We start from the raw sequence: 25,459 nt of genomic DNA, 5'->3' as shown, positions 1-25,459 counted from the left end.
AATGGCGCCTGTGGGTCGAGTTGGGATGCGTAAAGTGAGGCGAGAAGGAACGGATACCCTTGCGGACCAGGGAAGGTACCACCAGAACTTGGAAAAGCGACTCCACCATATGGAATCCTTCAGAACAGCGCTTCAGTTTACCTCGGGAACAAGGATGTATGCAATGAAGCCATGTAATTCTAGTACAAATTCTATACTACAGTTGCTGCCCAACCACGTCGTTGCATCGGACCCAGGAACCCGACCGTTGATGACAGTTGTCGTTCCCGCCCTGCCATCTCAGGCTCAGAGAACTACCTCGTTGCCGCCCAATGCGGAGACGAGGTATTGTTCTCTGGTAGAGACTTCCAGTGTCTTCGTTGAGAATTCACCGGAAGATGCGAGGGCGCAAGGACGATCCGGTGGTATCCACATGCATTCGTGTCAGCTCTATCGATTGACCTTCGACCTCATTAACCCATGCGTCATAATACACTCCGTGAGACATCCTCAGCGCCAGCGCCGGATCATCTGTTCCAGCATCAGAACTCAATAGCAAAAGCAATCAAGTCCAGATGCTCGTAGATGCACGTATCCATGTCGTCAACATGAACCATGCGTGCCATTGCGTTCGTACCATAACCCTTCCCCACTTTTCCCCAATGCGAACACAAAAGACGAACAAGAGAATAGCCTGAGAAAAGGCTGAAAAAGAAAAGTGAAGACGTGACTCAAAGCCATAATGCTCGACGACCGCGAAAAACCATGGATGCAAATGTTGGACAGAAGGAAAAACCGATGCAGATTGACTTCCGCAAGAAGCGGTCGATGTCCCTCGCCGTCCCAATGGCTGTGGAAGGAAAACCAATACGAGACGCCCTGAGAACAGTATATGTACAAAAAGAAGCAAGTGATGTCGTCTCGAATGCGCTGAATGAGCGCATAGTGCGGGTATAAGCGTGCGCATGGACGGTCTGTAGCAAGCCTCTCGAGATGAGGGTCAATGCGCTGACAGGATGGCGCTCGGGAGCGGCACTGCGATCAGCCACGAGGAAGATCGTCGCGACTAGAACTTGCTAAGATCATCGCCGTCGCGCGGTGGAGGTGGGTCGTTGTACAGATGGACCAGCGCCGACTTCTTCGAGGAGGTCCATGCAGGAAGTCAACACTGCGCAACGTTAGTATTGTGATCAGGAAACAGATGCAATGTGGTACTGACTCGCTACGATTTCCTCTTCCCATACTCCCATTTGGTAGTCAACGAGGCCGTGCTTCTCCATGCTGTCGCAGTTCTTGACGAGTTGAGTGCCCATCTTCTCGAGGAATTCGTAATCGATGAGTGATTTTGGGGGCTGCGGTCGCTGGCCCGTGGTGGTCATCTCCTGCGTCATGGTCTTCTGCTTCTGCAGTGTGGAGAGCCAGCAGGTGTTGAACTCTTCCCACAGCTGCAGACGCTGTTGGTAGTAGGTTTCGTCGTCGCGTACTAGGCCTGCTGCGGTCAATTCAGTTCCTCGTTCGATAATGCGCATACCGGGGAACTTACCCAAAGTCTCAGCCCAGTGCAACAGCCAGTCGGACATTCTGAGGAGAAGTGTGCCGGCTTCGGCGAGACGGCCGTCTCGGACATGCTCAAACGTCTTCTTCAGCTCGTTCTGGTAGTTTCGATAGAAGTCGTCGTACTCGTTGCCGCTATTGGCCTGGGGCTCGCTGTAGTTGCCCTGGGAATAGCCGCCCTGGGAAGGAGCCTGATGGGGGTCTGTCATGCCAGCGGCAGTGAAGGCGGGCGCAAGGGCTTCTCGTCCGACCTGAGCTTGGGGAGCGGAATAGCCTAATGAGGGATACTGGGAAGGAACGTTTTGCGCCGCGATGGCAGAGGCAGGTGCGCTCGTGGGCCCGCTCTCATAGTATTGGGGTTGTGCCACGCCAAAGCCGGTGCTCAGGACCTGTATAGCCGAGTCCCTGTTCTGCTGGTACTGTTCCACAGGCTCATACTGCGAGGAAGGCTGCGCCGAGGCCTGGGCGCCCGGCACGCTGTACATGATGTTCTGGCCGTAGGGCGAGTACTGCTGGGGCGCACGCTGGGCCTGTTGTTGCTGGTCGGCGGCATAGTCCTGGGCGCCATAGGCTACGGCAGAGGGCTGAATCGACGAGCCAAACTGTGCACCTTCACCGTAAGCGTAACCGTAACCCTGAGAGCTGGCGCGACTTCCGGAAGAGGGGACGGATGTGGGTGGGGCAGGCGCTGTCAAGGGCGGCTGCCTGAAGCGATCGGGTGCGCTTACCACTGGATACGATGCCTGTGGTGGAAGGAGCGTGCCTTGCTGGCTTGCGTAACCTGAGGGAGTATGCCGTGGCCGGCGGTCATTGTCCATCCCAACCAGCCCGCCTTTATACTGCAGACTGAAGGGGGGTTCGAGAGCCCGGTACCCCGAGGGCGAGACTGGCGGCGTCGCGTAATTGGCCAGCTTGCAGACTTGCGGGATGTAGGTGGTGGAGGGCCGGCGCAAGAGGTGGAGAAGCGAGGGCGCAGGTGTAGTCGACGTGTGCGCGGACTGATGGAAGAGATGCGGTTTGGGGCGGGGTGCGTGAGAGGACCAGAAAGAGTTGATGGGTGATGCGGGCCAATGGTGGTAGATGTATGACGTCCGAAATTGGAAGACGAGATGCTCCAAGGTCCAGATGGTTTGGATATAAACACGGCCCTGACGCGTCGACGAGCGACCAATGCAGCCCAATGATGCAGGAAAAGAAGCTCGCGCAAGAGCCTCGGCCGGTCACCAGGATATCCTCGCTCCGCCTGCAGGAAGATGACTGCAATGCAATGCTCAGACGTCCGGGATTGGTCCTCCCGATGCGGTAATGTTGGAGAAAATGTGTGCGCCGTGTGGATCAGCTAAACACGTAGCCACTAGGTGACAGCGAAATTGTCCGGTAGATGCAGGCGTGGAGAACCCTGTGTGGGATGGGCTGGTGGTGAGGCGACGCTTATGCGTGGTATGTTTGAAGGGTAGTCCTTGCAAACAGATCAGTGTTGCAACGAGTCGGACGGAGTAGTGGCCGGCCTAGGAGATGGTCTCAAACAATCTAACGTCTGCGTTGCGGTAGCTCAACGGCCTAAACGTACGCTGGCGTTCTTCACGATGCAGTGTCTTGGGGCGCACTGGGCGAGCGGGAGTACATGCAGAGACGAATGAAGCGTTCGGTCCGAGACAGGACTGAAAGTGCGACGGATGCTAAGATTGTAATCGGATCGCTTGCACTGGACCGACGGACAGAACTGAAAGGCTCAATTATAAGAGGCGAGGGGAGCAATGGCGTCCGTGTGAGTTCGACGTCAGTTCACGGCTGGCGCAGATGCTCACAGGGATGCAAGTGGGGGAGGTTGGTGTGGTCGCCGATGGTAGCCAGGCTGGAGGAGGGCAGAAAGAGACGTGGGCGGAAAGTGATGCAGTCGCGCTACATTGGGAGAGCATCGGGCAGTGTGGGAAGCAAAAAGGAAGTAGTTCGCAAGCCACGCCGGCGAACAGACTGTAAATACTTGGACCAGGGTGTTGAAGCTAGAGGAGAAAACAATGGTGGGTACCTGAGAAGTGGGTGTGGCTGCAGGTCGGGCGAGCGAGGGCTGACGAGTAAGACGACTCTACCAGCTCTGGATGACAGCGACCATGCGAAGTCTCCGATTTCCGATATGGCCAGGGCGGGGCTAGCAGTACCCTGTCTGCCATGGTTACGGATCGCCCATGGTGGATCTGCAGGCGTCTGGGCAGCCACACTGCAGGGCAGCATCGCGTTTGCTATGCGTGACCACTCGACGCCGTCGATACGAGGCCGCGGTCAGCGCCAGCACGACGACAAAAACCACCAACTCCATCGTGGCTTCCTTCTTCTTGCTCTTCGGCGCAACCAGATGGCGATTCCCGCCCCGCGGCTCCACAGCGGCCAAATGTCGCAGCTGGCTGCTGGCCCAGGAACTGCTCCTCTCACCCAGCTGGGCTTGGCGGCAGACAGTGACCACGCGCCACATGGCATTTGTCCGCCAGTACGCGTGAAGAGCTGTAGGACAAAGGGGCCCGACGCAGCGTGGGAAGACTAACCTTCAGGAGCGCGTTTCCGCCATGTTTCATGCCGCAGGCGTCCTTCGGCTCTTGAGGCGCCCTCTCCTGCTGCCAAATCACCAAACGGATGTCGAACTTGGATAACCTCACGGCCGGCAGTGTCTCGTGTAGGTAGGTGCTGACAGGTGGGAGTGAGAAGGTTTAGGGGCTATCTCGGGCTCCAAACTCGATCCGTCCTTTCATCTCTGCAGCGCTGCAAGTTCCCGTCCACGCGCAGGGATCTCTCGCCTGTGGTCGATCTTGCCTTGGGCCACTTCACCCATCAGCCTCACTCGTCGATCCTGATCCTGCGAATGGGGACCTTCCCTTTCGAACTCGTGGACTGACGCAACCCTCACTCAAGCCGCGACCTCGCGACCTCGCCATGCCTTCTCCACGCTGCAGCTCCTCGAATCTTACATGTGCGGTACGGTGGGGCTCTAGCGCCATCTCGGTCGCTCCTGCCGGCAAACCTCACTGGTTCTTGCCGTGAACCTTCCGTCATTTTTTCAACACGGCACGCTGCAAACGCTACCCACCGCCGTTTATTCAGGCTAAGAGCACGCCTTGCGCTGTCACTGACACTTCAATTGCACGCTCTGGCGCGCCATACGCCGCGCGCGCGACTTGCCGGACCATGGCGCCATGAATGCCTGTTCACGTGCCCACGGAAGACTGCAATCTTCTGGAAGCTTTGCAAAGGCGCACAGCATGGCTCTGCAGGACACAGCCATCGCGTCACGAAACCAATGTCGTTCAACTTGCCCGCTTTGGTGCGATCACTGTCCAGACGAGTGCGTCATTCGGTACGGATGGCGATCATCAGGTGGCCCTTGCTGCCACATCAACCTCCACCACCGCGCTTCGTGAAATGATCAAGGACCACGGCGAACATGCTTCGAGAAGGTTTCACTTCGTTCGACAAACGTCTGACTCGTACCAAGCTGCGACCACTCAGCAAAGTCTCGGGCGAATGCGGTGTTCGACCGTTTACGCGTCGTGCGGGACACGCGACAAGGAGTCAAACAGGGAGCTCCCATCTCCAACGAAGATCCAAACGGCAGCCCATCTTCTAGTGCTAAATTCTTCTCATGCCTCCTGCCACATAACGTTTGTCCGCGATATCATCCGGAGCGACCGAAAAGCAAGTGCATGCGGGTATAGCACAGACGTCGTGGGTCAAAAATCATTGGCCGCCCTATGGCCATGTCCAAAATAGAACATCGTGAAACGAGTCAGGGACGATCACCGCAACTCTGAGCCCGCGATCAGCCGGTCATATCTTGACTCTCGTCGCATGTGCCACCGGCAATAACAATTGGCCTGAGCATTTTGCTGTTGCAAAACTCACAATGCGCATTTGCCTATCTAGGGTCTTAGTCGAAAAGCAGCCATGAACGCGAATGCGAGTTTAGCGCAAACAGAAACACATTCGGAAGGCATAAGTTATCGCATCAGTTTTGAGTGCATTGCGTGCTGGTGGTGGCGCAGCCCTTCATGCGATATACATTTGCTTCCTCTTAGCAAAGTGGTCTTCAACAGCTGCCAGGAACGGACCGAGAAAGCAATAACAGACAGCAGTGGAGCAAGGTTGAACCTGCATACTTGCTCGACATGAGACTGAACCAGGGAAGAAGCATAGTCAGCAGGGCAGAGCGGCACAAGGTTCAAGGCCTTGTGTTTCTGGACACAGAGACATGCTTGATCGAAAAGCATGACCCTGTCCGGGCAATGCCGCACCAGATGAGGATCGTGTGAGCACATGGCCGTTTGGGTTGCGACATTGACAATCAGGCGAAGAATTGGTCATCTCCACGTGTCGTATGTACAGCACCCTGTTCCATGCAAACAGCGACAAGGTACCGAGAGTAACATCAACACTTGCTTGGACATACACGACGAAATCGAAGCACATTCAACAGACGGCGTCTTGACATGTCTCATCTTACACTTGGCCAGGCTGACACTGCAGACGACTAGCGATAAAAGGATAGTATACACACAAGCAGCTCATCGCTTGACCCAGGTGGGCATCTTTCGCGCCTTGACGTGACCTGGCTTCTTCCTTTCCACCTTCCTTGGGTCGCGCGTTATGGTTCCAGCTAAGGAGCAGTCAGCAATTGGATCCGGAATGCGCAGGCGAGACATGTTTGGGATCATCCAGGGGTGTTGACTGCGTTATGAGGCGTAGACGTGGGCATGTGTCAGCCGCGAGGGCTGCATAGACAATGCTCATGGAACGACAGAACAAGCAATGCTGGATTGCAAAAGGCACGGATAAAGAAAACATCGACTCACCTCGTCGCAGCGCAGGCTTCAGCGCGGGTTCATGGACCAGCAATGACTTCGCTACAGCTAGAGTCATTGCTTCCGCCTGGCCAGTCAGGCCACCACCCTGCACCAGAGCAAAGACGTTGTACTTGTCAAGACGCTGAGTAGCCTTGAGGGCCCAGACAGCGCTCTCGCGGTGATGCAGCCGCCCGAAGAACTCTGAGAGGGACTTGCCGTTGACGAGCACTTCACCCTCGCCTTCTACCAGCCAAGCCACAGCAGACGACGTTTTTCTCCGCCCAACGCCCTTGGCACGCCCAAGCTCATCAATCACGCCAGGCTTCGGAACAATGTCACCGGGCTGGTTGGGCTTCTTGTACCGCAGCATCGCCTGCACAACCTCGTCGGGCATGAGCGCGGGGTGAATGCAGTTGAGCCGCCGCAGTATTTGCAGCATCCTGTGATAACGCGCGGTCTTGACCGGCTCGTTGGTCATGATGCGATACTGCTCGATCGTCTTCCAGGCCACCTTGGGTGCCTCGGCGGGCGGTATAACAGGTAATGTAGCGACCTTTCGGAGGAGCGCGGAGAGGGATAGGAAGTCATCGGTGAAGGTGGGCTTTGCGCTGAAGTAGGATGGCGATGCTGGGACGATGCGCAGTGTTCGTAGGGAGTCTTTCTTTTCGCCCTTCTTGCCGCTGCCTTTCGCCGTCGCTTCCAAGTCGATTTCAGGGGCCGCTGTAAATGGTTCCCGTATCTCTTCCTCTGTAACCTCTGCACGTCGCACGGCGGTCGTCGCGATGCATCTCCGTACTGTGGGTTGGAAGCTCCGTTGAGCACATCGCATCGTGCGTTCGCATTGGGGCCGCGGTCGACCTCCCAGGGCATCAGCCGCCCTCCAAAGACTCCTTGAAAACTCCCTGCTTGCCATTGCGCCTCTGGTCGACAGCGAATGCACCGTGGTAGCGCTGTCAAAGGACTGCCACCTGCCACAACTGACGACGATGGATGCACGAGCCACCACCTGCAAAGGCTTAGCGGCTAGACCGAAATTAAGATTTCCTACAGCCCCGCCTCCCTCAACCCAACCACCTGCAGTCTTTTTTCTTCACAACTCCTGTCTTCCACACACTGATTGTTAAGCTCAACCACGAACTCTACAATCATGTCTTTCGGAAAGCTCTACAGCTACTCGGTACGTCGTCGCACACAGCCACGCGCAGTTGCACCGCAATGAGTCCTAACAGCAAGCCAACAGGGTAACCCGCGTACCACCTCTCTCCTGGCCGTCGCGAAGGAGAATGGCCTCGACATCGAGTTCGTCGACACTGAGCCAGCCAAGGGTGTCTCTGAGGACTACCTGAAGCTCAACAAGCTCGGCAAGGTCCCTACCTTCGAGGGCGCTGACGGCTTTGTCCTCTCCGAGTGCATCGCCATCGCTGTCTACCGTAAGTGCTACCCCGCGCGTTCGCTCCTCCTCCCTGCATAATATGATGTCGAATGAATTCATTCAGTTATCCCTGTCTGAAAACTATTGTTGAAAACTTACTATTCTGATTTGCCTCTACCACATCTACTCCGTCTGTCCAAAATTTGGTGGTGACTCAGAGCTGACGGATTCCAGTTGCCTCGCAAAACGAGAAGACCAGCCTTCTCGGCAAGACCAAGCAGGACTACGCCACCATCCTGCGATGGATGTCCTTTGCCAACACTGAGGTCCTCTCCCCCCTCGGTGGCTGGTTCCGCCCCATCCTCGGCCGCGACCCTTACAACAAGAAGAGCGTCGACGAGTCCCAGAAGGCCGCCCTCAAGGCCGTCCACGTCATTGAGGAGCACCTCCTTACACACACCTACCTCGTTGGTGAGCGTCTGACTCTTGCCGACATCTTTGCTGCCAGCATCCTTGCCCGCGGCTTCCAATACTTCTTCGACAAGCAATGGCGCGACTCCAACCCCAACACCACCCGTTGGTACGAGACCGTCTACAACCAGGCCAGCTACTCCGCTGTCGCCCCTAAGCTCGAGTTCATCTCCGAGGCGTTGAAGAACGTCGCACCCAAGAAGGAGGGTGGTGAGAAGAAGAAGGAGCAGCCCAAGGCCGCCCCTAAGCCCAAGAAGGAGGAGGCTGAGGAGGAGGAGGAGGCACCAGCTGCCCCCAAGCCCAAGCACCCTCTCGAGGCTCTGCCCAAGGCCACATTCGTCCTTGACGACTGGAAGCGCAAGTACTCCAACGAGGAGACCCGTGAGGTTGCCCTCCCCTGGTTCTGGGAGAACGTCAACTTCGAGGAGTACTCCATCTACAAGGTTGACTACAAGTACAACGATGAGTTGACCCTCACCTTCATGACCGCCAACTTGATCGGTAAGTCAAATCACCTGTAATTTATATGGTCACGTTGCTAATTCCTCTAGGTGGTTTCTTCACCCGTCTCGAGGCCAGCCGCAAGTACCTGTTCGGCTGCTGCTCCGTATACGGACAGTCCAACGACTCCATCGTCACCGGTGCGTTCATCGTCCGTGGCCAGGATGCTCTCCCTGCCTTCGATGTCGCTCCTGATGTCGAGAGCTACGAGTTCACCAAGCTCGACCCCACCAAGGAGGAGGACAAGGAGTTCGTCAACGACCAGTGGTCGTGGGACAAGCCCATCACCGTCAACGGAAAGTCCTACGAGTGGGCCGACGGAAAGGTGTTCAAGTAAACGCTTCGCCTTCTTTTTGAAGTGTTTGCTTTGATTTATGATGCGGATGATTAACGAACTGGCATGGGTATGGATAGGATGACGGATGAGGATTCATGAGATCACGCTGGGCAGCCCTGGTGGATCAGTGATACTGCCATAGCCGTTAGAGGCTCAAAATGCTGCACAAGAAGTTCATGATACCCAACACATTATATTGTCCCGATACTGTGACGTCTGTTCCAAGGTTGTACTTTTGCTCTGCTGGTCTCGTCATGTGCATGTGATCGATCTTGGGCGCTTCTATGCGACTGCGTATTTTATCGCGCACTCAACAAATAGGGATGAGTTTGTCTTCCGTAACACTACGTTGCCTAGCAGCTGTCAGGTGTTCTCAACCCCAGATCTGGGCTCGAACTGGGGTGGGGCCAACAAAGTCGTGGCTTGTCGAGCCGAGCCTATCATTGGTTGCAAGAGACAAGGAAATAGCCCTAGCCAACCGCCGAAGCCGTCCAACGAAGGCTGGAAAGAACGGCGGCGTGGGCAAGCGCATGAGGCACATGCATGTCTTTGATCCTCGAGTCCTCACCTCGATCTCCATTCTGTCAACTTCTACAACTGTCAACCGCGCCGAGATTGCGGTCCCGCGACGGAACTATCACGGTGACATTCGCGCGCACGGCCAAACACAGCCATCATCACAAGGCACGCCTGAGCTGAGCGCGGGCGTATTCGTCGTCATTCGCTCACTCAGTTGCGACAATCGGTACCTTTTTCGCGCAACGGAGGAAGAGCTGGAACCGGAACATCAGGATTAGCGCGACAAGAACTGCGCAATCATTGCGCACATAATTCCGGCTTCCTGCGTTATCAGTTGGTGGATCGTGCTCCGGACGACGGAACGGCGGCCATCGGTTCACGCAAGTGTAACGTGCAACGGTAACAGAACAAACTGGTGATCTGGCTTTGCGCTACGGAAACGCGACGCAAGGATTGAGCACAAGGGTGGTTTCTGGCTTTAAAGGTGGGAGGTGCGAAGAAGAGGGAAAACGTCCTCGTTGAGTCTTGACGCAAACAGAAGGTTCTAAGGAAAGAGGAAGTGTGTGTTGGGACAAAGAGCAAGCAAAACCGGATTGTGCTTGTGCATCTTAAAACAGCTTGGGGAAGAGAGGCTAAGAAAATTTATCAGTTGAATTGGAAGAGGAAGACAAGAGAAACACCAAGGGAATGAAAGAAGATAGCGCGAGGGTGGTGAGGAGATCATCTGGAAATTCGGGGGAACCTGCGATTCAGGTCATCTGTCTGGTAGGTCATTCTGTGCTGGTTGTGTTTGTCGATGTGGCTAGAGGCATTCTCATATATGCATCAGATGTCGCCAATCGTGCAGGTCGACAAGCAGATATGCCGTCTCGCAGTAGAGGCTAACACGAACAGGGCTCTGGAGGTGGACCAAGCGAAGACAATGTCACGGGCTTCCTCGTTCGATCAACAGCAACAAACTGGGCTAAGAACTCCGTCATAGCTGTGGATGCAGGCTCCCACCTTGCATCGATTACCCGCATACTTGGTCAGGATTTCCCGCTTGTCTCCGACCCGGATCCAGCATTATCGACCCCACATAACGGTAATGGAAATGGGAATAGCAGTGACGCGCATATAGAGTCGCCGTCGCCGGGCACTGGGCATGTCTCCCTCTCCGACGAAGATTCTGGGCCTGAGACACCAGATTCTGAGCAGGATGTACCCGTGACAATCACTACGCTGAAAACTGGCGCATTCGCGGGATTACCGTTCCCACATCTAAGTGCCAGAGCAAATGCGCTACATGTTGTGAGAGAGCACATTTCGACTTATCTCATCACCCATCCACATCTCGACCATGTCTCGGGCTTCGTCATCAATACAGCAGCTTTCCACAATACATCTCGACCCAAGCGGTTAGCAGCACTACCATTTACCGTCAACGCGATCAAAAACCACATCTTCAATAACATCATCTGGCCTAACCTTACGGACGAAGATGGAGGCGTGGGACTAGTAACATTCCAACGGCTTGCAGAAGGTGGTAATATTGCTCTGGGTGAAGGAAGCTCAAGAGGTTACATCGAAGTGTGTGACGGCTTAGGAGTCAAGGGCTTCAAAGTAAGCCATGGCCACTGCATGCAGGGACCTGGCCATGTACACCGCGGATCGAACGCCAACCTACTGGAGACCTCAGATCGGCAAAATGCAAACCCTTCTCAATCGTATGGTCAATCAGACGGACTTGAAGGTCGTTCACAAAGCTTCTCCATGACTACACAAAGCGCACCCGGCACTCCAGGTTTTAGCGGAAGCACAGAAGCCGGCCGACGAGCCAGCGGTGTCACAGTTCCTCAACCCCAGCAACCGCAATCGCAAGATCACTGTGTGATCGACTCAACCGCCTACTTTATTCGCGCCGAATCTACCCTTACGACCCCAAAACGCGAGATCCTCATCTTCGGCGACGTTGAGCCAGATTCCCTCTCCCTCTCCCCACGTACGCATCAGATATGGACGGAAGCAGCTCCGAAAATCGCCGCTGGCACGCTGAAAGGTATTTTCATAGAAGTCTCATACACGAACGCGCAAGCCGACGCCGTACTTTTCGGACACCTAGCACCCCGCCATCTACTCGAAGAGCTCAGCTCCCTCGCGACCATGGTAAAAGACAGCAAAAAGCAGCACGAGCGCAACAAAGAAGAGCTCCGCTCACAGAAGAAAAAGAAGCGGAAGCGAGCCAGTGCAAGCAACAACCTACAGCTCGAAAGTCTGACGTCTATCGAGGGCGGTAGGAAAGCCAAGATGGGCGGCTACTTAGGTGGAGTAGGCAAAGGGATAGATTCCCCAATATCGACAACGAACCACTCGCAGACCGACGATGAGACAATGAGCGACTTCCCGCTTTCAAGAGGTGACACGGGGACGAACACGCCTGTTCCTTTTCCGCCGCCACTGCAACATCATCAGTCTATGCAGCGGCAACAGGATCAACCACAGGATCAACAAAATGGCACCCCCGGACCGCCTCCCTCTCATCCTTCTGCACCAGCAGCGTTCGGTCTGTCATCCGTCTCCGCTGAGCACAACCGCGCCATGCTCTCCGCCGCATTCGACTCTCCGCTCAAAGGCGTCAAGGTCGTTATCATCCATGTCAAGGATTCTTTTATGGATGGGCCGCTGGTGGGGGATCAGATTCTCAGGGAGCTGAAGGAAGGGGAGAAAGCGTTACAAGAGCAAGGGAAGGGCTTGGGGTGTCAATTTGAAGTTAGCGCTGCGGGAGAGAGTTATTGGTTCTAATGGCATTTGAGTAGGGTTTGGTCAGATTGGATACAAGATGATTGGGCTAGAGAGGGGTGTGGTTTGGCGTTTTGGGAATGAGCTTCGGCTTTGTTCTGAATGGTTCTTGGATACTTGAGGGTTACGATATATGTATGTGTTTGGGCGGCTACTCTGAGTATTTGGGGGAAAGCGCGTTGGGGTTTGGGGATATATGTAGCATCATGAGTTTTGATATACCACTGCCATTGTTAACACCACAGCCATCGCATGAGCTGCTGTCTGCGTTTAACCTTCATCCAGAACGTACCCAAGCTACTCCAGCACCAATACTTCCTACATTCTTCACCACTACTAGATCACCTCCCAAATACAGGTTCCCTCCGCCTCGTCTGCCGTCGTAGCCACCACTCCATCCCATCAAAAAGCGCTCTATTCCCAATCAGAAGCGCACCCTATCCACATCGTTAGCTTCGTACTCAGCCCTACTCCTACTCTACGGTAGCCTCTCCCTAACTCCGATAACATACCGGTATACCAACAAACCACCACCCGGCAATCCACATTGCCGTATCCACCGTATAAAACGCGCCCACACACCCGCCAGCCCACAGATTCACCGTCGCACAGCTCATCAGTGCGCGTGTTAGGGGCGCGAAGCGGTGCCGTGCTCGGGGCCGGTGCCAGAGGAAAAGCATGAGGGTGTGGAGGAGGATGTTTGACTGTGGTGGGTAGATTAGTACGTCGCTTCCGTAGTAGGTAACCTTGGAAGGTGGAGAAGGGGGGAAAGAGACGGGGTAGGTAGGTAAATAGCATGAGCGAGGAAGTTACTGTATTCAACGTACAGGTATGAATACACTAGTAATGTAAATGACATTGAGGTCGTGGATGTTGAGCCCGCCGATAGCCATGAGTGCGCTGCATGCGTAAGCCATCACCGTGCCGGTGGCGATCCAGTATGGAATTGGATTCCAGTTGTCACATGCTATGCGTGCTGTCCGGGTTCGTTGCAGCACTAGATCTGATTCTGTGTCTGTCTCCATGGTGAACTGGGTATACGCGGGATGGTGTGGAGAGGGCGCGAGGGCATGCGCGGCGGTGCGAGTTGCGAGGTGAAGGTAGATACATGGCGAAAGACGCCAGTGGTCAGCCACATGATATGATAGATCAGCTATTACACCGTTACTTTCTGGTGTAAAGGGTCTTGACTACTTGTGGTTGTTGTTCGTCCCTGAACCGGTTTGACGAGGGGCTCCCGGAGGGTACCATGGTACTTGCCTGCAATGCCGAATGACCGATACGCCTTCTCTCGGTATATGCGCAGGTTTGATCGCGTTCCCCGCGTTTAGATTTTTTGGTCAATCTCATGGCTCGTTCTTTCTAATCCAGTAAAATAGGAAGCTGCCTCACTGCACATCTTATGTCCATCGCCAATGTATCCCTCATCGTCATCGTCATCACCAACACCACCACCACAATTACCACCCCTATCAATAAAGAAGCTATCGAAAATGTATATCGATAAAATAAGCGATCTCGAGGATGCAATCCTGCTATCCCGTCCACCCGATGAAGAGAGCGCACGCGCTCCATCACCACCCGCACAACCACCACAGCCCCAGAAGCCGCGCAGCAGCGCGTTCACCACCACAAGACGATTTTTACTGCTCGCAGCTATAACATGTTACATTGGAGCCGCTGTAGGAGTCTATTACGTCGATGATATGGAAGAACTCTTCCTCCTGGTGTGGATTATCATGCTACCTGTAAGCTCAGTCCTCCACAGTTGTTTTCACCTCCATTCAAGATTCTTCTTGTTCTGGGCTAACCCTCATGTACCGATAGATGACCATCGTCTGTCTTTTCGGAGGCTTTATCCTGACACATGAGAACGTCCCCAAAGATACCTCGCTGCTCGCGCGCTGTGTAATACACTCCTTAACCGGAGGCGTCTACATCGCGAGCTGTGTCTGGATATACATGGCGTACAAAAGAAGCCCGGAAACCGAAAAAGGTTCCTTTGGGATGGATATGGCCGGATATTGGTTCTTTATCTTGCCGGTAAGTAACCTTCGTCCATATGAAGGGTGACGCAAAGGTGGCACAATGATATACTTGCTGACGCGTTTCTTACCGACAGATGGGATACTTCGTATTGAACCTGGCCGTGCTGCTAGCAGTGACAGTATGGAATAAAAGAGACGAAAACACAGTACCCGAGTCACGAGCCGGGGAGGCTTGCTGCTTGGGAATGATGGTACGAGCAAGGTGAACAGGAAGCAAAAGAGTTGATGGGAACATGGGGTTATCGATCGAGTAACGCGCCTTCTCTCAGCAAAGGCACGTTTACTCGTGCGTTCTGACTTTGCCGTAGCTTTCACAGTGAAATTGAGCAATACCTTTCAAAGTCTCATTGTTTCGCGCAAAAGAATCCAAGCTTTTCCACCACCCGCATTGCATTAATCACCCAGAATTCTCACCCCACAATGCTACCACCATATTCAGCACGCAAAATGCATTTCAACTACGGCAGTAACCTAGGAAGCAGGTATGACGAAGAAGGCGACCTCGAGTCCGCGTCCTCCTCATCTCCTCGATTTTACACGGAGAGCCAATTCCGTGCACTGCCGCCCACACAGCGCGAACTGATTCGAAAGTCACACCGGCGCTCGTTCATCCGGTCTCCACCAGCAATCATGATGCTTATGATATTCCTCACGGTAACTCCCGTAGCACTTTACAAAATGAATCACGATATCACGGAGGTCATGTTGATGTGGGCCACTTTCGTACCAGTAAGTCCCGTCTCTTATCCAGCTACGCTAAACCCATATAAAGAAGTTCTTACTGATTTATGTGAACAGATGGCAGCGATATTATTGCTGTTGGGGTGCTTGATTGCACATCATAAGCTTCCCCAGGAGATGTCGCATGCTGGTCGATCTGCCATTCATCATTTCACGGGAATTACATATGTTGCAGCCTGTATCTTGGCGTATGTGCTACGAGAGAAAGATCCAGATGATAAGGGGAACTTTGTATTGGCAATAAGCATGTCTTGGTTCTTTGCCTTACCGGTAAGTCTATTCCTTTTGCGGTAGTGGAAGAAACATGTTGCGCACGTTGAACGTTAACTAACGCACTTCTTTGTTCGGAGATTGGGTTCATCATCTTGAACATCGGGATCGTGTTGCTTGCCAACGCGTGCAAGAAGGCGGAAAGCGAGGAGTCTTCCTAATCATCAGAAGATAAGGGGTTCTGCCTGTGGCCGTTGGACTGTTGTTGATAAGAAAGGCAAGAAGGAAGACAAAGACTTGACGGACACGCAAGGTTCGGTGAGTTGCATGAGAGAATATTATATGGATCACGAAATAAATTTTTGGTATAGTAGCACGCGACTGTAGACGGTTCTAAGGATGTATCGGTAGCTTCAAGCATAAGTTCGCTGCCTGTTATTGGGTTAGCAGTGTGTATGAGAACGAGAATAGGAACCACCGTACGCGTATAATTCTTTGCCATCGTCATAGGGGCGCGCAGGTGACCCAGCATCGACCTCCTTGTTCACTGCCGCCCGATGTGAGATCGTTCTCTTCCTCTCCCCATAGATCGAGGCCGAAACCCAAAGCAGCCACATGATTCCGGCAATAACTCCATACGCGATGATCTGGCCTTGACTAGGGGCAAATCCGGTGAACGCGGGCGCATCCGATGCAAGTAGCAGGCCAAGACCACCATTGATCATACCCAGTGTGATCAAAATGCGACCCAACCAGAGGTGACCGTACGACCAGATAGTCCGGCGGCTGTATTTCTTGAACTTGAGGTGATGGACGAAGCCAAGGATGGGTTGGAAGAAGAGCAGGACAAAAACGATAATACCAATGATCGGGTGATAGTTGTCGAGCATGTTGACTGGGATGTTGTTGATCATCCACACGCCGAGACCGAATGCTGCGATGTACACAACATACGCAAAGAGTTGAAATATGCCATGGACGATCCAGACGCCGCGAAACGATCCTAATCGTATAAGAATCGATCCAACTGGGAAGAATAAGACAAAGGCCAGGGCTGCGAGGACACCATGGGCTACGATAATCTTATGTCGTGATTCTGATGAGAAACCACCACGGCCGCCGCCAAACGATGAGCCGAAATCGTTGTCGCCGCTGTCACTACCTCCTCCAAATCCGCCTGGACCGTATTGACCACCGGGGCCGTACTGCGCAGAAACTGTGGTAGCGGCTATCATCTCATCAATTTAGTCCTCGATTTCCAGGATTGGCTTCATACCTAGGCTAAGCAGCGTCGCTCGTGTGCTAAAAGTCATAGTGAAGATGTGGAATGAGAAAGACCAATGCAAGCTCGATTTGAAGGTCTACAGATCGATAGAAAGAAATATTGGCTAGTTAATCTATTCTTACCTGCGACGGCTGATCTAACAACATCACCCACAACACAAGCCGAACAGCGCCAAATCGATGATTCACGTCTGGGAGTGACACAAATGACGCTGTTTAGAACAGAAAATGGTCGAGCTTACGCGTTTCCGCAGCTTTTTCGTGTGTTTCGAGTGGTGGACATTGACGTGCTAGTCTGACTTGGGGCCGGGGTGCACATGGTGGAGAGCCGGAAGTAAGATGTCGGCGAAACATGTTGGGAAAGCACCGACTCTCATGATGTGACGAGTGCCTCAGGCAGAAGATGTCGTTGACGTCGATACAGGATTAGTAAGGTCGTCTCATGGAGGCCTGGATGATTCAGCTATCCTGAGCACGTGTTTGCGCGACGTGCCTGTAGCCTTGCGCAGGCACGCGTCTGACTCGCTTGACTTGGCTAGCATTAGCATGATCCTTCGTTCGCGGGTGTAGGCAGCGACTAGGCGACAAGTCTTTGAAGCTGCTATTCCAGGTTTGCTGCGAACATGGCCGCTGGTCGGGTGCCGAACTGATGGCGAGAGGTGCGATCGCGATTACTGGTCACCCGTGTGGCTAGTGTGGCAGATGACGTGAGTAATGACCTTGGGAGCCTGTGCGAATGTCTTTCTCATCAAAAACTTCATCCCATGTTAACACATAGTATAACTTCCGGGTTCACGTTCACCGTCTAGTCGACATGGCGGTCGGCAACGTGATGTGGCATCCCCACGCAGCGCATCCCGTCGCCCTCGACCCCATGGCGGTCAGAGCGCGGTCGAGGTTTTCCATCCGCCCTCCGCGATCCTGGGCTGTCGCATGGCCAGGCACATGTCGGTCGTTCAACAGGTACAAGTCCTGCATGCGCTTGTCTGTAGTCATTTGTCCCCTGAGTTCGCGGTGACTGTTGCATAGCCCCAGTTTGCAAGAGTCCCGTGGTAAGAAGAGAAGGCAGAATAGCGCACCGCCACGGTTGTGCACATCACGCGCGCGCCCTTTGTCCGTATACATGTCGTCAGAGTTGTGAGTCGAAGAAGCAAAAGAAGGTGAAACAAGGAAATTGCGATGAGTTGGAGCAAAGAGAGGTGAAGACTCTGTGGAGACATGAGTTGTGCATGCCCGCCGCGAGGATGACTCCTGCAGGTCCCGAATTTCGGCGATGCCATGTGACCAATCATGGGCGGGCACGGGTGCAATAGTGGGCCCGCATTCGCTGTCATCTAGGCTGTGATCTAGCATCTTCCTTCTCCCCGTCACACCATCGTGCGGCTCTGAGTCACTCTGCAGCCTACTGACATCCTTGACTTAGCTTGTACCTGCATACGTGATTCAATGTCATCCCATGTATATAAGGCTGGGTAGGTATCTTGCTCCAATGCTTGACTCTCCTGAGACTATCAGCCGCCTTTGCGGCTTTTCGCCCCACCACTCTCCATCTCCCCTCAACCCTATTATTACTTATTCACACATCCACAAGAACTTGAAATAGACGACATGGGCAAACGTCACAACAGAAAACGAACTAGAAGCCGTCCTCGGAACCGCAACAACAACCACGACAATTCACCTCCGCAGGTCATCAACCACACTCGAAGCGAGTCGGTCAGCACTACCTCTTCAACTCTCTCCGCAACCAGCTCCTGCTTCCATCCTCAAAGCTCCATTGCGGGTGCCAGTGCGAACCACTGGCAGCAAACCTACACCGCATGGCAAACCCGGCTTCGACTACAACAGGAGCAGGAGCAAGAGTTGGAGACTCAACGACTGCGCATCTTTGGTGGACTACCGGAGGATGAGAGGACCTTGATGGAGCCGATGCTCAAGGTGGTCACGGATCTTTTCGATGGTTTCTACGATTACGAAGATCCGTGATGATTAGAGTGCTGGTTCTTTGCACATCTCTACTCCTTCGCATGGGCATCCACTCCAACGGACGATATATGTTTTTACGACGAACACGACACGAATTAACGACCAAACCAACGATGACTCTGGTAGCCAGCCGGAGGCGTGGGACAACATCTGGGCACGGACTCGTAGCAGATCAGACAGAACCTGCGTCGGCCCAACTGGGCCGGCCCGCAAGCGCCATCTGGTTGGTTCAACATTGCTCAGCCCTAGGACTCCGGCTTCACGCATAGGCGGCGGAAGCGAAGACAATGGTGGAAGAGATAGCTGGATGCACGCCTCATGCTTGTACCCGCTCGAGTCCCGAACTCGCGTGTATATGCTATTGGCTAGAGCGTCGCTGTCTCTGAGAACGGCGGAAAGGAAAGAAGGACGCGCATGCGTATTGGTGGAGGAGTCATCTTGCTTGGAAGGAACGGTGTACATCTGCAGCTCTCTGCAGGGCAGACAAACGTCCGAGTAGTTTATCAATATTTCTTTAATTAATCCGAACTTTACCCAAACATTTGGCTTCTCTTGTGGCATTGATGAGTTCTTTCCCTAGCTGCAGCGAGCGTGCTTGCCTTGCGCCGCCTCTCACCGTCAGGGTCCAGTTTTGTTGTCTTACTAGTCCGCATACAGCGTCTCGACTTGTTGTAGGCAAGAGCTTCCAAACTTTCTCTCCCTCACCTTTACCAACCGTCCCCAAGCGCGATTTTATTCGCAACTGCTATCGCGGCAAACACCTGACACTACGCACCTTTCACCGAGTAACCTCGAAGACTTCAGTAGGTCATAGCCAAGCGCGTCCTATACAGTTCACTGCACTAACAACCGACCGCCGGTCAGCTCGCGATGGAAGACACTCAAGGGTTCCGCTTCCTCGATCTACCCAAGGACATCCGCCTGGAAATATACGACCTTTTCCCTGCCGAGACCCGTCGCTACACGGTGCAAAAACCAAATAGGCCATCCATCACACCCTTCACCCTAGTCTTGGAACGCATCCCTTGCATGGCACTACTCACTACCTGTCGCCAAACATTCCACGAAGTCTCTGCCATGCTAGGGTCAAGATTAGATGGCCAACCACTTCGTATCTTCGCCGATGCGGGAGACTTGTGCCACACGGTCCTCAACGTTATATCGCGTTATACTTCACCTGACTTTCAACACGAGCCCTGGGCAATACGCATTAAGCGCTATAGTCCTAGTCGCCAAAGTGGCCCCGACAATCAGGATGTGCCCGAAGTCCCGCCTCAGGCTCTACATCACAGTATGACGGCAACTGGCTCGAGGCTAGAAGTCGAGATAGCTCTTGAGCTTGGCGATGTACCTGGACAGACTGCCCGAAACTTGCGGCTCATGAGAGATTATATACGCATATTCTACGAGTGCGTTGTGGACATCGGATGGTCGTACGATTTTGGCTACGACCCCGTCAATATCACAATCCGGCCCAAGCTGACAGCAGACATGAGTGAGAAAACAATCAGCGATGAGTATCGACTCCACTTCGAGCAATACCAAAAGGAGTTTGGGCTTGGTAAGAGGTGGACTTGTCAGTTCGGTAAGGGCATGACGGAGAGGGAGTGGCAACGCAACTGGGAGGAAGGCAAGCACTTTGGAAAGTTAAAGCAGATCTAGCAGCTTCATGACTTTACAGGAGATCATGTCACAGAAGAAGAGGTGGCTAGTTCGAAGTTACAAATAGTTAAAGCATCGCTACCTGATTGCAGTGTGATGAACCGCGCACCGAGGATGTTCTAGTAGAGAAACCTATATCGGGTTTCTTGGTATCAACATAAAAACAAGTGTTGTAGATTCAGAAAGCCTTCCAAAAATATTTATCGTCTGTTTGTGCGTATAATTGAAACGAGGCTGTGGAAATTGCTCATGTCGAAGCATTGATAATTGCCTCGCAAGACGTCCAAATACCGCCTTTATCAACCATGTATCTCGAACTAGATCAACTTAAAGGCTTGAGGATGCAGCACATTGATGCTCCAATACCCAAAAGTGACCTAATTCGTCATTGCCTCGACAGCACTAGCCCCCCATCCTCTTTCTCCCTCTACCGCCCAATCCCCCTACAAGCAATCGCGACCCCATCACTATAAACAGCAACCCCAAAATCGTAAAGCGCAGCTAACTAAAGCAGGTTTACGTACCCACCATGCGCACAAACCCGGCTGAGCGGTCGCCCTACTATCGTACGACCCTCGTTAACGGTCACCCCACACGCATCCCGGCAACGCCCGAACACGGTGTTCTCGCTGTACATGTCTCGCCACCAAAACTCTTTCGTTGTGGATTATTGAGGCGTATCAGACGATTTGATCGTATATTCGGTGATTTCGACCAATGGTTTTGCGGATTGTCTGTCGTGTCTCGCGATCTCAGGAACTGGTTTGGAGTTTTCGCGTGTTGGTGTGAGGCGCATGCCTTCATATTGGTATCATGGGATCACGCGATGGACCTGTGTGAATTGAGGAATGGTATCGTCGGTAGGCACCGACACCGTGAGTATTGCTTCAAGGAACCGTGATAGATATAAGGTAAATGGGTTTCCTCCGTTAGTGTTCATCATCTACATCCAGTCACATCCATCTTCAGCTATACAGCTCCATCAGCCTTCAACACCTCATACCGCACACACAATAAGCGTCTTGCATACAAGCAGTCGGCAATCTTTTTTATCTTACCAATCATCAACCAAGCCGACAAAGCAAGCCAACAAGTCAGCAACATACAACACATACCGACCAACACGGCCAAAATGCCAGCAGTACCAAGATCCTACCTCCCCTCTTTCGCAGCCTTCCTAGGTAAGTCTTCTATCTCTCTCTCTCTCTCCATCACATCCAACATGAATCTAACACACCACCCCAGCATTCGGCATAACCTACACAACAATCGTCGCAGCAAAAGAAGGCGCAGCCGTCGACGGCGCACGAACCCGCTGGCAAGACCAACATGCACGAGCAAGGAACGCATTGAGCGGGGGTATGACTCTAGCGGATATGGAGAAGAAGTAAACGAGAGGGGGAGAAGAAGAAATGACGATTCCAGTGGTTGCATACTAGGGGTAATAGGCGTTATGGATGCTGGATACAAGTCCAAGGCATATATTAATTCATCAAGTTCAACGTATGCGTATCCACCTGGACAGTGTGATACTTCTCTTTCTAACGTCTTCAACACAACCTTGGAACCTTGGAAATCATGCACCCACTTCTCCGCATATACATTACCGTGCCTCGCCATCCGCCCGACCACCCTCGCAACATCCTACCCCCACCCCATCTCTCCTCTCCCCTCCACTATCTCCCCTCCACCACCACCATCCCTGCAATTCACCCATACAATCTCTACTATACCCCCAGGATGAAACCCTATAACACTATCCCCAGTATACGCAACGGGAGTCAATGATAGTACCCGGCGCATGCGCCCCTCGTGTTTTACAACATTGTGTTGGAGGATGAGGAATGTGCGATGTGGAATGTGGAATGTGGACGTGTGACACGGAAATGTTATATTAAAAACGGTTGTCGGGACGCGATATCGGTATGCAGGGTTGACGTGCATTGGGGCAGGGTGCAGATACGGGGGAGGAGGACGGAGGGTTCGGGTGGTTAATCTGGGTAAAGAGCGTAGGGCAGAGGCGGCGTGGGGGGTAAGAAGGTTTGGGACCGGGCGGATGGATGGATGGAATGTCAGTAGGCGACAATGGTACGAGGAAGTCTTCACAATGAAGCATGTGGGACACGAAATAACTTCATCACTATATTCAATCCCCACATCCCCCTCTACGTAACCCCAGTTCCGACTACTTCATCGGCCCCCAACAGACCTTGGGGTCAGAATATATCTACAAGAAAACCCATTGCCCGTTGAACGCCCATCCAAAACAGGATCAAGGTACGCATGACAACCCATCGCGCAGTACCGAAAGAACAAAGGAAAGCAAAAGAAGGCCTACTCGCTGATTGCGGCTGAAACCCAAGTCGCACGTCGGAACAGCCGACTTGGATATATATGATCAAACAAAGGGAATCGTACAATCATGTAGGACAGTCTATGAAAACAAAAATCGCTGCAGTGTTTGAGAAGGAAAGATCAGAAGGGACAAATTGTAAAGTCATCGGCTATAAGTCAAACGACGATGTGATGTCGGCTAATCTTTGCATGGCGGGGCTCATGGCAGCAATTTTCCTCGCCAGACGCTCTGCTAGAAGTGCCTCGTTCGCTTCGTCTGAGATGACTAGCGAGTAGTGTGCGAAGGCCTTCTCGGGGTTGGCGAAGAGCGCCTCGTGGTCCTCAAGCGGTGCAGCGACAGTGGTGGAAGGAGCGGACGAAGAGTAGTATAGGTCGTACTCGGCATCTACCTCCTCGGTCTCATCGGCGGCAGCGGGTGCGGTGGGCTCAGATTGGACGGGGCGCTCGATGACGGGGTAGTCAGCCTTGACCTCCTCAACCGACGAGTCGTCTTCGGCGTTCAGGATAGCGCTGTATCCCTTGCCAGACATGGCCTCGATGTCGAGGGGGTTGGTGGGACCCTCAGGCAGCTCAGTGACGGCGAAAGCAACTGGTTGCTGGAAGTTGAAGCCGTTGTTAGCACCCCAGTTGTTACCATTGTTGGTGTTCAGGTTGAGCATAGCAAAGTCGAGTTGGGGCTCGGGGACCATGGTCATACCAACGTGGGTGTTCTCGGCTTGCGACATGCCGTTGAACTGCTGTTGTTGCTGGAACTGAGCGGGGGCAGGAGCAGCTGCGACGGGTGCTGAGGTCGATGGCATGGAGGTCATGGGGGCCTTGGCTTGGAGCGACTCGTCGCGAGACAGCTCCTCGAGGAAGGGAGTGAAGGCCTGGTGGCGGAGCAGACGCTCGATGAAAGCGCGCGAGCGGGCGTTCTCCTCCATGAGGAGGCGGTTCTGGGAGCGGAGTTCGTTGGCCTCGTTGACCTTCATGGCAACCTCGCCTTCGAGCTGGCCAATGTATTCTGGCTGTGTCAGTTGATGTTGCACATGTAGTGGGGTCATGGTAGCTTACCCTTCCTTCTCGAGCGGAAAGCGCGAGCAGAGACCTTGTTACGGAGCTGGCGGCGCTCCTTGGAGCTGAGCTTCTTGCCCTCCTCGGACGCAAGCAGCCTCTCGTCCTCGTCCATGTCCTCTTCGTCCTTCTTGGCGCGGATGATGTGGGGGAGGAGGCCCTGGTTGTCGTTGGCCATGTTGGCAGACGCGTTCTGGCTGTCGGCCCGGATCTGTGCGACGACGCGGGTGATCATCTCCTCGGTGTGGGCGTCGCTGAGCGGGCTCGAGGTCTTGCGGCTGGCCGAGCTGGTGGAGGCCATGCGGTTCTGTTGCTGTTGTTGCGCCTGCTGCTGCTGTTGTTGTTGCTGTTGCTGGAGGGCCTGCTGTTGCTTCTGGTGGGCCAACTGTTGTGCGCGCTGCTGCTGGGCCTGCGCCTGCGCCTTAGCCATGGCAGCCTGCTGTTGATGCATACCGGGCCAGACCCTGACGTTGGTGACCTCCTCTTGTGTGATGGCGCTGGGGTCGACGAAGTCGTCTTGCGCGGCCTCGTTGAAGACGAAGCTGTTCTGGCGGTAGTCGACGCCCATGTTCATCCCAACGTCCATGGGCAGGCCGTTGTTCCAGGCGCCGTCCATCATGGAGTCGCCGCCCATCATAGCCATCTCGTCCAAGCCAGTGGACGAGAACATGGGGAAGCCCGTGTTGTAGCCGGGGTTAAGGCCGGGAAGGGAGTTGGTAGGCAGGCCGGTTTGCTGCTTGAAGCGCTCGTACTCGTGGCTGGGCTTTGCGGGGGTCTGGAGGTCGTCGTCGATGTTTGTGCTGGTGGGACTGGCCATAGTCGACGTCGCACTGGACTCCCGCTTCAGAGTGGCAGGCTGGGTGGGCGAGGGCATCTGGCCAAAGTCGAAGAACTCATTGGGGTCGACGCATTGGTTCGGGTGGCCGTTGAAGGGGGCCATGGTCATGGCAGGCTGGACGGCGGTAGCCATGTCGCTATTGTTTGTTCGACTGCTGGGGAGTCGCTGATCGTGTTTGAGCGGTCCTTAGGCAGGCAAGCGGCAGTCTTGGGGTGTTGTGTTGCGGGCACTGGGTGCGTGACAGGAGCGGTTAGCCTGCTGGAAAGTCGTCGTCAGCTCGACGCTGGGCCGGTTCTGCCGGAAGTGTGGCTGTGCCGATGGATCCGCGCCTCCTGCGAGCACGTTTGTTGCGGTGATAGAGCGAGTGTTGTGGTGGTAGAAGTTGGTGTTGTTGATGTTGATGCAGAGTGCAATTGTCGGATGCGAGTCTGGTGGAAGAGAGGCAGAGCGAGGGCGAGGATGGGCGACGGCGGCTTCTTTGCTGGGGCCCTCGCCCTTGCCGTTTCAGACTGAGGCGGAGTCCCCCTTCTCGAAATAGAAGGAAGCAGGCCCAACCCGGTTGGCTCGCTCGTCCGCCGATCACTGCCTCCGCCCAGCAAACTTCGGCTCTTCCTCTCTCCTGAGCGCCGGGTCATCTCGTCGGCTTCACCATTCTTAGTACACTAGACACAATATCAGCATAATGCTAATTCTCGGCTCTCTTTTGCCCCTCCGCGGTCCTTCCACGGTTCCAGCCTCTGACGTCACAGCTGTTATTTCTATCAACCGTACAATCAACCCGGGTCCTTCAACAACATCCAAGGCCATGGCACACAGCTGGGGAGTCTCCGTATACTCTCGTGCAGCTAGGCATACGCACTTGATGCACCGTCGGCGCATACTCGCCGAGCCCGAAAGTTGGACAGGCGAATCACCGCCTGCCCTGCTGCACCACCACTGAGG

General features: G+C 53.9%; 8 protein-coding genes across 8 annotated transcripts; 4 read left to right on the top strand and 4 right to left on the bottom strand.

Annotated features, from left to right (window-relative positions):
• Positions 1-1,061: 1,061 nt before the first annotated feature.
• J4E93_006804 (uncharacterized protein) lies at positions 1,062-2,351 on the bottom strand (the record flags this gene model as incomplete). The annotated part of the gene is made up of 3 exons (XM_049344714.1): positions 1,062-1,147; positions 1,199-1,471; positions 1,523-2,351. 3 exons carry the CDS (start codon positions 2,349-2,351, stop codon positions 1,062-1,064), a joined length of 1,188 nt encoding a protein of 395 aa, XP_049198368.1.
• Positions 2,352-6,083: 3,732 nt separating this feature from the next.
• Positions 6,084-7,191, bottom strand: MRP9 (37S ribosomal protein S9, mitochondrial; the record flags this gene model as incomplete). The annotated part of the gene is made up of 2 exons (XM_049344713.1): positions 6,084-6,175; positions 6,372-7,191. The coding sequence occupies 2 exons, from the start codon at positions 7,189-7,191 to the stop codon at positions 6,084-6,086; spliced, it is 912 nt and encodes a 303-aa protein (XP_049198367.1).
• A 318-nt stretch (positions 7,192-7,509) lies between these two features.
• Positions 7,510-12,343, top strand: J4E93_006802 (uncharacterized protein; the record flags this gene model as incomplete). Its single annotated transcript, XM_049344712.1, has 5 exons — positions 7,510-7,539; positions 7,603-7,792; positions 7,969-8,706; positions 8,757-9,031; positions 10,457-12,343. 5 exons carry the CDS (start codon positions 7,510-7,512, stop codon positions 12,341-12,343), a joined length of 3,120 nt encoding a protein of 1,039 aa, XP_049198366.1.
• Positions 12,344-15,752: 3,409 nt separating this feature from the next.
• Positions 15,753-16,574, bottom strand: J4E93_006801 (uncharacterized protein; the record flags this gene model as incomplete). The annotated part of the gene is made up of 2 exons (XM_049344711.1): positions 15,753-15,771; positions 15,823-16,574. The coding sequence occupies 2 exons, from the start codon at positions 16,572-16,574 to the stop codon at positions 15,753-15,755; spliced, it is 771 nt and encodes a 256-aa protein (XP_049198365.1).
• Positions 16,575-18,231: 1,657 nt separating this feature from the next.
• J4E93_006800 (uncharacterized protein) lies at positions 18,232-18,609 on the top strand (the record flags this gene model as incomplete). Its single annotated transcript, XM_049344710.1, has 1 exon — positions 18,232-18,609. The coding sequence occupies one exon, from the start codon at positions 18,232-18,234 to the stop codon at positions 18,607-18,609; it is 378 nt and encodes a 125-aa protein (XP_049198364.1).
• Positions 18,610-19,686: 1,077 nt separating this feature from the next.
• On the top strand, positions 19,687-20,271 carry J4E93_006799 (uncharacterized protein; the record flags this gene model as incomplete). Its single annotated transcript, XM_049344709.1, has 1 exon — positions 19,687-20,271. One exon carries the CDS (start codon positions 19,687-19,689, stop codon positions 20,269-20,271), a length of 585 nt encoding a protein of 194 aa, XP_049198363.1.
• Positions 20,272-21,403: 1,132 nt separating this feature from the next.
• Positions 21,404-21,662, top strand: J4E93_006798 (uncharacterized protein; the record flags this gene model as incomplete). Its single annotated transcript, XM_049344708.1, has 2 exons — positions 21,404-21,452; positions 21,517-21,662. The coding sequence occupies 2 exons, from the start codon at positions 21,404-21,406 to the stop codon at positions 21,660-21,662; spliced, it is 195 nt and encodes a 64-aa protein (XP_049198362.1).
• A 1,113-nt stretch (positions 21,663-22,775) lies between these two features.
• On the bottom strand, positions 22,776-24,649 carry J4E93_006797 (uncharacterized protein; the record flags this gene model as incomplete). The annotated part of the gene is made up of 2 exons (XM_049344707.1): positions 22,776-23,629; positions 23,680-24,649. The coding sequence occupies 2 exons, from the start codon at positions 24,647-24,649 to the stop codon at positions 22,776-22,778; spliced, it is 1,824 nt and encodes a 607-aa protein (XP_049198361.1).
• Between the last annotated feature and the right edge of the window lie 810 nt (positions 24,650-25,459).

The sequence above is a fragment of the Alternaria ventricosa genome (genome assembly GCF_023758065.1).
Source record: "Alternaria ventricosa strain BMP 2768 chromosome Unknown scaffold_11, whole genome shotgun sequence".
Taxonomy (NCBI): Eukaryota; Fungi; Ascomycota; class Dothideomycetes; order Pleosporales; family Pleosporaceae; genus Alternaria; species Alternaria ventricosa.
Note: the sequence above shows the minus strand (reverse complement) of the source record. Positions and strands in the feature narration are given on the sequence as shown.